This window comes from Psammomys obesus, unplaced genomic scaffold, assembly GCF_907164565.1.
Source record: "Psammomys obesus unplaced genomic scaffold, mPsaObe1.curated_primary_1811, whole genome shotgun sequence".
NCBI classification, from domain to species: domain Eukaryota; kingdom Metazoa; phylum Chordata; class Mammalia; order Rodentia; family Muridae; genus Psammomys; species Psammomys obesus.
In genome coordinates, this window is record NW_026589447.1 from 5,481,968 (window position 1) to 5,494,268 (window position 12,301).

The 12,301-nt window shown below is 38.6% G+C and overlaps 1 protein-coding gene across 1 annotated transcript in view; it reads left to right on the forward strand.

Moving 5' to 3' along the window:
- The window catches only part of LOC129675055 (heat shock factor protein 3-like), a 69,642-nt gene that overhangs the window by 28,856 nt on the left and 28,485 nt on the right, over positions 1-12,301 (forward strand). Inside the window, exons 3-4 of the mRNA XM_055605130.1 lie at positions 2,714-2,841; positions 10,442-10,566. Of these exons, the coding sequence (XP_055461105.1) occupies positions 2,714-2,841; positions 10,442-10,566 (253 nt within the window). The remainder of the gene's footprint in view (positions 1-2,713; positions 2,842-10,441; positions 10,567-12,301) is intronic.

Below are 12,301 nucleotides of genomic sequence, written 5' to 3' on the forward strand. Positions count from 1 at the left end.
TTTAAATTGAAATCTCAAATTCTGGAGCTGGAAAGACAGCTCAGTTGGTAAAGTCCTTGTGCAAGTGTGAGGAAATGTGTTCAGACTCCATCCCAGCACTAATATAAAAGTCAGGTTGCGTATACCTATGCACTAACATATAAGTCAGATTGTTTATATTAAACGCCAGTCCTGAGGAGTAGAAAGCAGAGATAGGCAGACCCATAGAACTCACTTAGCTAGTTATCTCAGACACAACAGCAAATTCTGAGTTCAATGAGAGATGCTGCCTCAAAAGTGGGGCAACATTAGGTAAAAGGGGGATTGAAAAAAAAAATGAAGAAGATATCAGAGGATGGAAAGATCTCCCATGCTCACGGAACGCTAGGGTTAACATAGTGAAAATAGCAATCCTACCAAAAGCAATCTACAGATTCAATGCAATTCCCATCAAAATATCAAAACAATTCTCTACATAACTTGAAATAACAATTCTTAATTTCATATGGAAAAACAAAAATTCCAGAATTGCTAAAAACAATCCTGTACAATAACAGATCTTCTGGAGGTATCTCCATCCCTGATCTCAGGCTGTACTATAGACCAATCTTATATAATAACTGCATGGTCCTGGCATAGAAGCAGAATGGCAGATCACTTCTGAAAGACTATACTGATTGAGGTATTGAAGCAGAGTCTGAGACACATAGCCAAACATTGGGCAAAATGCATGGAATTTTATGAATTAAAGGGGAGATAGAAAGACCTGGGAGGGGGACAGGAGCTCCAAAAGAAGACCAACAGAGAAAAAAAAACTGAGCCCTGGGAGCCCTGAAGAGAATGATACCCCAACCAAGGACAATGCAATGAGAGGACCTAAAACCTCAGCTCAGATGTACCTCATAGACTCAGTCTCCAAGTGGTGTCCCTAGTGAGGGAAGCAGGGACTTTCTCTGGCATGAACTCAGTAGCAGACTCTCTGATTACCTCCCTCTGTAGGTGCAGCCTTGTATGCCAGAGGAAGACAATGCAGCCAATCCTGTTGAGACCTGATAGCCTAAGGTCAGATAGAAAGGGAGAAGGACCTCCCCTATTAGTGGACTAGGGGAGGGGCATAGGGTGAGAAGAAGGAGGGAGGGTGGGATTGGGAGGAGATGAGGAAGTGGGACACAGCTGGGATACAAATTGAATACATTGTAATAAATGATAATAATAAAAAATCATAAAAAATAAAATGAATGAATTATAATTTTTTAAAAAAAGAAAGAAGACATTGTAGCATCAGCCACTGGCCTCTGCATGCTCCCACAGAGAAGACCAAACCATCTAATATGCCTGTACACTCACTCATGGCACAAAGACACAGAACAAGAAGAAAAGGTAGTAGTTTCTAAGTTTGAAATTAAGCTTTTAGAGAATAGCATACAAATCTATTTTTATGACCACCAAACATTTTAAATATTATTGTCTTTTTCTGATCCTTGCAATGTTCCTGTTAGAATCTATTCTATGGCATTCATTCTTAATGTTTAATTTTTTTATTTTATTTTTTTTCTTATCAGTTACATTTTATTAACTCTGTATCCCAGCCGTGTCCCAATCCCTCATTCCCTCCCAGTCCCTCCCTCCCTCCCTCCTCTCCACCGTGCCCCTTGCCAAGTCCACTGATAGGGGGGACCTCCTCCCCATTCATCTGATCCTGTTTTATCAGGTATCTTCAGGACTGGCTGCAAAGCTCTCTTCTGTGGCCTAACAGGATGCTCCTCCCTTGGGGGGTGGGGAGGCCAAAGAGCCAGTCATTGAGTTCCTGTTAGAAATAGTCCTTGTTCCCCTCACTATGGGAAACCAATTGGTTACTGAGCTACCACAGGCTACATCTGAACAGAGGTTCTAGGTTATATCCATACATGGTCCTTGGTTGAATGTCAGTCTCAGAAAAGACCCTGTGCCCAGATATATTTGGTCCTTTGTGGAGCTCTTATCCTTTCCCCATCAGACTAACTCCCCTTATTTCTTATGATTCCCTGTACTCTTCCAAAGGTTTGGTCATGAGTCTTTGCTTTGAAAACATTGCTACTTAGAGTCTTTCAAATGCGCTCAGTAGACTCCTGTCATACGTTCAATGTACATCCCATCTGTCTTTCTAAATGAGGATTGATCATCTTACCCCATGTCCGCTCTCTTGATTATCTTTTTTAGGTGTACAGATTTCTTTATGTTTATCACATCTTATAGGTCTATATAAGTGAGTATATACCGTGTTTGTCTTTCTCCTTCTGGGATATTTCACTCAGGATGATCTTTTCTAGATCCCACCATTTGCCTGCAAATTTCATGATTTCCTCCTTTTTGATTGCTGAGTAGTATTCCATTGTGTAAAAATACCACAATTTCTGTACCCATTCCTCTGTTGATGGACATCTGGGTTGTTTCCAGGTTCTGGCTATTACAAATAAAGCTGCTATAAACATGGTTGAGCAAATATCCCTTTTGTGTACTTGAGCAAATTTTGGGTATATACCTAGCAGTGGTATAGCTGGGTCTTGAGGAAGCACTATTCCTAATTGTCTTAGAAAGCGCCAGATAGATTTCCAGAGTGGTTGTACCAGTTTACATTCCCACCAGCAGTGGAGGAGGGTTCCCCTTTCTCCACAACCTCTCCAGCATGTGTTGTCCCTTGAGTTTTTCATCTTGGCCCTTAATGTTTAATTTTGATTTTTCTTCTTTAAACAAGATGGTTTCCGAAAGGTGATTCCACCACCGGGCGAAAATACTAACCAGGAGAAGAAAGTATATATGGAATTTCAGCATCCACTTTTCAAAAGGGGAGGAGCCTATCTTCTTGAAAACATTAAGCGAAAGGTAAGAAGTGGACCACTGCCATATACTCTTTTCTGTGGTATTTAGGGTGGCATTCAGTCATTCCTTCATCTAATTCTTTTATGATTTCTCTAAGTCTTATTATGAAACTGCTAGAATTGGGAAGTGGTTGCTAGGTACTTTTTCAGGTTGCTCTAAACATGACCTTTAGGTATTAGTTTATCTAAAAATTTAATATCCTTTTTTGTGTTCTATTTTATTTTCTTATGTCTCTTAGTCATGTAGATAGTGATGTAACATTTTAGGAAACAAGCAGAAGGGCTGGATTATATTATGAAATTTAAACTTGAATACTGGATATTGCAGAACATAACTAAAAGACTCTATCTGCATATTGTAGATCTGAAGACAAGTCAAAGCTGTATATAAAATAGTAACAGTTTTTCACTTGTAACATGTCTGAGTATGCTGACATTTCACCTGAACCTTATCTGCATACTGGAATTTCAGGACCAAAAACAGATACAGGAAGAAAATTGAGAATTTCACTAAGAATAGTGTTTTTTTAAAGAATAGCTATTTTTTTAAACCTGTGAGTCTTAAGATAGTCAAACTATGAGATAAAGCTATTTTCATTAAAATTACTAAGAAATAATTTTTCCATCTTTATTCTCTCATGATCACAGTTCAGGATTCTTAGGAATACATGGTGCTTAATTATATAAGCATTCTACTACTGATGTGTAATTTGCGCAGTATTGTAACTTTTAAATTAGCTATATACTTTTATCAATTCAAATTTTATTGAATACATAAACATTTTCTTAGAAGAATTCATTATATTCTGAGCATCTTCTCCATGTCATCCACTTATCCTCTTTCCCCCTCCCTCCAGCTCCTATTATTCTCCTTTGTTCTTCTAGAAAATTTCACTTCCACATTAATTATATATTTATATATTATATATAACATAAATGTGACTATATGAAATCTAAAAACTACAAATAAGAGAATGCATAGAATTTTTTTCTTCCTGAGATTAGTTTCACTCATTCATCCTTTCTTTATTAATTTCTGAGAAATGGCCTCACTGTGTAGCCCCAGCTGTTCTGGAACTCATTCTGTAGACAAGGATGACCTCAAACTCACAGAAGTCCACCTGCCTTTGCCTTCCAAGCGCTGGGATTGAAGGTGTACACCACCACACCCAACTTAGTTTCATTCTTCAAATATGCTTGTATCTAGTTACATTCATTTTTTTTCTATAAACAACTATACTTTATTATTCTCAGTGGTTGAAAAGTACTTCCATCATGTATATTACAACAGATTCTTTATGCATATTCTGTGATGCACACCTAGATTGGTTCCATAATTTAGCTATTATGAATAGGGCTGAAAAGAACATTGATGCACAGATATTTCTGTCATGTGTTGAGTTTTCACAAATAAAAGTGATTTAGTTTTCACTTAACTTTATTTTTTGAATTTTAAAGATTTATTTTATATATTTTAATTAAAATAGAATTACATTCCTCACACCCATCCCTTTCCTCCTTTCAGCCCCTTCCTACTCCTTATTTCAGACCCTCTGCCCACTCTCAAATTGACGGCTTTTATTTATTATTCTCTATCTCTATCTCAGTCTCTCCCTGTCTCTCTGTCTCTGTTTCTGTCTCTGTGTAGCCACTAGGTGACTATAGTTCTTTGTCTAGGGGTGACACACCATGAAATTTTCCTTTTTCTATATTGACATGTTTATTGATATTGCTATTGTTCTCATCTTTTTATTGAGCTGTTTTGTGGAGAGACTGTTTTACAGCAGACTTTCTGATATTCTAACTCTTAAAATCTTTCTGAAACTTCTTCCATAATATTCCCTAAAATATAGATGCAGGAACTGTGATGTAAATTTATCCTTTGGGGCTGCATTTCCCACAATCCATTAATCTCTGCATTGTGTACATTTTCTATGATGATTTCAATTCTCTGTAAAGAAAAACCTCTCTGAGAAGAGGTAATAGCTGTGGGGATAAGGATAAGATTTATAATGTTGTAAGGAATTATGCTGGTCTAACAAAAAGCAAGTAGTAGATTCATTTTTTTTTCTTTTTTCACCTGCAAACTTTGACTCCAATTTAGTTTCCACTTTGCCAGTTTCTGACAAATTTTTCCCATACTCTGGCAGAATTCTCCTAGGCCAAATTCTGCATGCACTCTGAGTTTCCTGAGGGTACAGTCCACATAAGGTCACCAGTGGCCATGGCACTACCTTACAAAGGACTTTTTGTAGTAGCATTACGCAGCTGTTCTGGGATGAGACTGCTTCTCCCACTACAATAACTTTTTGAAACTGCACAGCCCCGTTTTGAGGACTGGGCTGCTTTAGCACGAACACTTTCCTTTCAGACCCATGACTCGATTCACAGTGTGTGTCCCTGTTCTACTGAACCTGTGCCTCTGCACTGCAAACACAGCAGGTGTCTTTCTGATACTAAGTTTTGAAGAAACACCTTACACAAGTAAAATTATGTGTTCAGCAAAATTATCCTTCAAAAGTGCAGAAGAAATGAAGCCTTCAGAAAGAGAAAGAGTAAATTTGTTATTATTTGACAAACCCTATAAAATATTTAAAGGATGTTTCAAGACTATGGGAGACCACCAATATAGCCACATCATCAAAAACTCTCACTATTGTATTGGTGTAATTCTCCAGAGCTATATAGACCAATTTTAAATTTCCAAATGGTAGATATTAATATAACCCATAGAAACAAAATGTCCATGGTTCACCAAAGAAAGAGAGAGAGAATGACATGGTCATTAGAAAAATGGACCAATAAACAGACTAAATTTGTTTTTTCTTACACCAACTCAAAACAGCCTTCATTTTAGTCATGGTGACCTTAGAATGACAGTTTCAGTTCTAAGAGGCAGAAAAATGTAAAACAATGCTACATTGAGTCATTTTTCAATCACACTAAAAAGAAGTCATGTTCAGATATCTTTTATTCTACTGAGAACTTATTCTTCTTTGTCTAATTAAGAATAATTTCAAAACACATGACCTGACAGGTATTTAATTTGAGATTAAAACTTTTACATAGAGAGCAGTGACCTCATATCTCATTAATTAGTGAAAGCAATAATATGTAAAAGAGATACCATATTTCTATTTTAATTTCCTTTTTATTAATTAATTGAATTTACATCTTGGTCATAGGCCCCTCCCTCTTCTCCCCCCAGTCCCACCCTATCTCTTCCATCCTCTCTCCCTTATTCCTCAGAACAGGGGAGACCTGTTACCCAGACACCCCAGCTCATCTATTCACATGAGAACTGAGTTCATCTTCCTCCCCTGTGTTCTTGTAGGTAAGTCCCATCAGGGGGAAGTGATCAGAAAGTAGGCAACATAGTCCATGTCAGAGATATCACTCACTTCCCTAACTAATGGGCTGAAATGAATCCCACTAAATGTCCACTGTACTTATTTTCTTGGGGTCTATGCATTGTAGTTTGTCTATCCTATACTATATGACTAAAATCTGCTTATAAGTGAGTATAGACCATGTGTGTCTTTCTGAGTCTGTGTTACCTCACTCAGGATGATCTTTTGTAGTTCTATTCATTCGCCTGCAAATTTCATGATTTCTTTGTTTTTAATGGCTGAGTAGTACTTTTTTAAAAATATGTTCTTCATTTGAGGGACATCTAGGTTGTTTCCAGTTTCTGGCTATTACAAATAAACCTGTTATGAACATGGTTGAACAAATGTCCTTGTTGTATGCTGGACCATCTTTCAGGTGTATGCCCAGGAGTGGGATAGCTGGGTCTTGAGGTATGGCTATTCCCAGTTTTCTGAGCAAGCACCAGATAGATTTCCAAAGTGGTTGTACAAGTTTTTACTCCCACTAGAAATAGAGGAGTGTTCCCTTTTCTCTGTATCTTCACCAGCATTTGTTGTCACTTGAGTTTTTGGTCTTAGTCATTCTGACAAGTGTTAAGATGGAATCTCAGAGTCGTTTTGAAATGCATTTCTCTGATGACTAAGGACATTGAGCATTTTTTAAATTATTTAATTTTTTATAAATTACTGTTTATTCACTTTGTATCCCCGCTGTAGCCCCCTCCTAATTCCACTCTCCCTAGTTCATCTCCTCCCAAGGGCCCTCCCCAAGTCCACTGATAGAGGAGGGCCTCCTCCCCTTCTCTCTGACCCTAGTCTATTAGGTCTCATCAGGACTGGCTGCCTTGTCTTCCTCTGTGGTCTGGTAAAGCTGCTCCCACCTCAGGGGAAGGTGATCAAAGAGCCAACCACTGAGTTCATGTCAGAGACAGTCCCTGTTCCCCTTACTAGGCTACCCACTTTGATACTGAACTGCCATGGGCTACATGTGTGCAGGGACTCCAGGTTATTTCCTTGCATGGTCCTTGGTTAGAGTATCAGTTTCAGAAAAGACCCCTGTGCCCAGATTTTTTGGTTCTGTTGGTCTCCTTGTGGAACTCCTGTTCCCTCCAGGTCTTTCTATATCCCCCTTATGTCAGGATTCTCTGCAATCTGCAAAATGTTTGGCTATGAATCTCAACATATGCTTTGATACCTTGCTGGTTAGAGTCTTTCAGAGGCCCTCTGTGATAGACTCCTGTCCTTTTCCCTGTTTTCTCCCTCTTCTGAAGTCCATCTCATTTGCCTTTCTGAATGAAGATTGGGCTTCTTACCAGGGTCCTCCTTTTTGATTGGCTTCCTTAGGTGTAAAGGTTTTAGTATGTTTAACCTATATTATATGTCTAATATTCTTTCTCCTTCTGGGATACCTCACTCAGGATGATCGTTTCTAGATCATAAATTTGTAAATTTCATGATTTCCTTGTTTTTCATTGTTGATTAGTGTTCCATTGTCTAAATGTACAGCAATTTCTGTATCCATTCGTCAATTGAGGGACATCTGGGTTGTTTCCAGATTCTGGCTGTTACAAATAAAGCTGCTATGAACATGGTTGAGCAAATGTCCTTGTTGTATACTTGAGCATATTTTGGATATATGCCTAAGAGTGGTATAGCTGGATCTTGAGGTGGCACTATTCCTAATTGTCTGAGAAAGTGCCAGATTGATTTCCAAAGTGGTTGTACCAGTTTACATTCCCACCAGCAATAGAGGAGGGTTCCCCTTTCTCCACATCCTCTCCAGCATATGTTGTCACTTGAGTTTTTTATCTTAGCTATTTTGATGGATGGAAGGTGAAATCCCATGGTCGTTTTAATTTCCTTTTTAAAAACTTTATTTTTTAATTTATTGCAATTTATTCATTTTGTATCCCAGCTGTAGCCCCCTCCTTCACCCCTCCCAATGTCACCCTCCCTCCCTCTTCTCCTTCCATGCCCCAACCCCAGTCTACTGATAGGGGAGGTCCTCCTCTCCTTCCATCTGACCCTACCTTATCAGCTCTCATCAGGACTGGCTGCATTGTCTTCCTCTGTGGCCTGGTAAGGCTGATCCCCCCTCAGGGAGAGGTGATAAAACAGTCAGCCACTGAGTTCATATCAGACACAGTCCCTGTTCTCATTACTATGGAACCCACTTGGACACTGAACTGCCATGGGCTATATCTGTGCAGGGGTTCTAGGTTATCTCCATGCATGGTCCTTGGTTGGAGTGTCAATCTCAGAAAAGACCCCTGTGCCCAGATTTTTTTGGTTCTGTTACTTTCCTTGTGGAGTTCCTGGCCTCTCTAGGTCTTTCTATCTCCTCCTTCTTTCTTTTTTTTTTCATTATTTTTTTCATTATACTTTATTTACTTTGTATCCCCCCTCTAGTTCCTTCCCTCCTCCCCTCCCAACCCCTCCCCTCCCCCCCTTCTCCACACACTCCCCTCCCCCAGTCCACTGGTAGGGGAGGGTTTCTTTTCCTTCCTTCTGATCCTAGTCTGTTTTGTCTCATCAGGAGTGGCTGCATTGTCTTCCTCTGTGGCCTGGTAAGGCTGCTCCCCCCCCAGGGGGAGGTGATCAAAGAGCAGGCCAATCAGTTCATGTCAGCAGCAGTCCCTGTTCCCTGAGACTGGGGCCTCCTGCAGTCCTAACCAGCCTCTCTCTCTGAGTGGGGAGGTGAGTTCCCAGAGAGCAGGGCTCCACACATGGGTAGACCCGGCAGGAGATGCTCTGAGTGGGAGGATGCCTCCCGCGCAGGAGCTTGGTACAGACTCATCGCCAGCACAGAGCGAATTCCTCCTTCTTTCATATGATTCCCTGCACTCTGCCCAAAGTTTGCCTATGAGTCTCAGCATCTGCTTTGATAATTTGCTGGGTAGAGTCTTTCAGAAGCCCTCTCTGGTAGGCTCCTGTCCTGTTTCCTGGCTTCTCCCTCTTCTGATGTTTATCCCGTTTGCCTTGAAGCAATAAAGTTCAAATCATTAAAGATATTCTAATCACTAACTGCAGAGTTAATTTTTTTTCATTATTGTAGGCATTAAGTTGTAGAACCATACTATGTATGCTGATTCATTTCATTAAAAAAAATCTTTGTTTAAATTGAATAAATTGTAATAAATGATAATAATAAAAATATTAAAAACATTGTTTGATATGCTTACATCTCAACAGGGCAAAAGTGAATCTATAGTCTACTGTGGGCTATTTCTGTGATGTAATCGCAATGTAGATTATTCATGAGATAAATCTGTTCTCCAATTATGCTCATAAACACTCCCAACAAAAAAAAAATGGAGGGAAAGGTTCAGAGTTCAAGTCTAAACAGAATGAGATGTGTGTATAACATTATGTTTAAATTAAGATATTGTGTCAGTGTCAAAGTAACATATAGTGCTATGTACAACATTTTGTTATGTTGCAGTACTTACAATAAATTGTATTTCATTCTCCTGTAAGGTATTGTTATTTCATTGTGGATAGAAATAATTCTGCCATACTCAGTGGAGTTTTCATTTTCTTTTCTTTTGTTTGCTTTTGGGTGAGGATGAGGTATTTTCGGCCTCAAACTTATGATCATCTTTTCTTAACCTCTAGAGTTCTGGGGTTATAAATATATGCCAATATAACTGTGATATTGTATGTCATCTGTCACATGTATGTCACATATATGTGTTCTACATATATGTATATAATGTGTGCTATAATATGTGTGTGTGTGTGTGTATATTGAGTTTATTGGAGATCTTTGTGTAAGGTATTTGTATGGTACTGTTCTTGAAATCTGGAACAAGTATAGTCTGAAACTCTATTTTTATGTTTTCATTAAAATTTTATGTGTGTGGTTCTTTTGCCTATATGTCTATCCATCATGCACATGTAGTTTTTGCCGAACTCAGAAGAAGGTATCATATCCCCTGGGACTTGAGTTACAGAATAACCTGGGTGCTTTAGAAGAGCAGCCAGCACTATCTCCATGTTCCAGGAACTATATTTCTAAACTTCCAGGAGCTTTCAATTTAGTCAAAACACAATAATGTATATAAAGACTATAATATTAAGCATGCATAGTATAGTACTATAATTGAGGTACATTTACAGGATTGGATTACTTGTTTCTATTAGCCATGCTTTTTTTTTTCTCATTAGTGCTCATAATGGATAGTTTAATGGTATACCAAATTTTTAACCAACTTGACTGTACTGTCCCCACTTTAGGTGTCAACCTTAAAAATTGAAGATGACAACCCCTACTGTGATGAGTTTCAGAAAGTTGTGACTGAAATGAAAGAGTTAAAAGACAAGCAGAGCAAGATGGATGCCAGATATGCACAAATGAAACAGTGGGTGTTAATCTAACTGTTCTAGCACCTGTTTTAAGGTTCTAAATTTGGTTACTCCACAATTGTGAGACTACACTTTTATTTATTTATTTTTTTTTTATTTTTTTTTTCCTTTGGGAATTGACTCTTTATTCTTTGATGTCATGGTTCAGTCTCAAAATAAGTGAATGCAAGTTACAAGTGACTTAAAAAATAGCATCAAAACTCAGTGTGATTTTAAATCTCATCATGAGGTACCTCCTTGGGTTTTTCTTTCCCCTCCTCTTTCACAACATCCTACTTTTTTTATTAATTACACTTTATTCATTTTGTATCCCCCCATAAGCCCCTCCCTCCTCCCCTCCCAATCCCACCCTCCCTCCCCTTTCTGCATGCATGCCACTCCCCAAGTCCACTGATAGAGGAGGTTCTCCTCTTCTTTCTGATCTTAGTCTATCAGTTCTCATCAAAAGTGGTTGCATTGTCCTCTACTGTGGCCTGATAAGGCTGCTCCCCCCTCAGGGGGAAGTGATCAATGAGCAGGCCAATCAGATTATGTCAGAGGCAGTCCCTCTTCCCATTACTATGTAACCCACTTGGACACTGAACTGCCATGGGCTACATCTGTGCAGGGGTTCCAGGTCATCTCCACGAATAGTCCTTGGTTGGAGTATGAGTCTCTGGGAAGTTCCCTGTGTTCAAATTATCTTGTTCTGTTGCTCTCCTTGTGGAGTTCCCGTCCCCTCCAGCTCTTACTATTTCCCACTTCTTACATAGAATTCCATTCACTCTGCCCATCAGTTGTCCATCAGGCTCAGCATCTGCTTTGACAGTCTATACTGCAGAAGCTTTCAGAGGCCCTCTGTGGCAGGTTTCAAGGTTGTTTCCTGTTTTCTTCTGGCTTTCAGAGGCCCTCTGTAGCAGGTTTATTTTGCATGGCACTTTTTCATGTGATTTCTTTTAAGTTAAAACACAGCAATGCTTCAATTCTTGAATTACTATTAATGGGCCAGGAGCTCAAATATAACTGTAATTGCCTAGTATATTCCTATACAAATCAGAAATAAAATTGTCAGATTATTATATAACAACATAAATATGAATACTAAGCTAGATAGAAATTTCCATTTTAACCAAGAAAGAAAACTAGAAAGGGGTATTAAAAGTAGAACTTCGGTATATAAGTACTCCGAGATACATGTTTAATGTAAAGACTGATACTTCTTTCAGTCTTTTTTCAGTTTAGTTTCTCCTATTAAATAAATTTCTTTACAAATACTTTTCAGAGGATACAGGTAGTCCTAATGAGACTTGATAGGCTGTGATCAGATGGTAGGGGAGGAGGGCTCCTCCTTTTTGAGGAATAGGGAAGGGGGAATAGAGGGGAAGAAGGAGGGAGGGTGGAACCATCTAGAGGAGGCAAGGGAGGGGTTACAATCGGGATGTAAAGTGAAAAAATTATAAAAACTAAATTAAAAAAATAATAAAATACTCATCAGTGTTTTATAGGGAGTCAAGAGTCCATAATGCAGCAGCAATGTCTCTGTTAGTAAGGCTTTTATTCAGGCAGTAATATTGTAAGGCAAATTTTAACTATCTAAAGATTTGCACAGTAATGCCTTTTAGAAAATATTGTAACCTATTATTTACATTAGAGGAATTATGTGTGGATAAGCTTTAGCAAATATTCATCAGTATTCAAATTAAAATTGAGTTTTTCTGAAAATCTTTCACTGATATATAAATAAACCTTTAA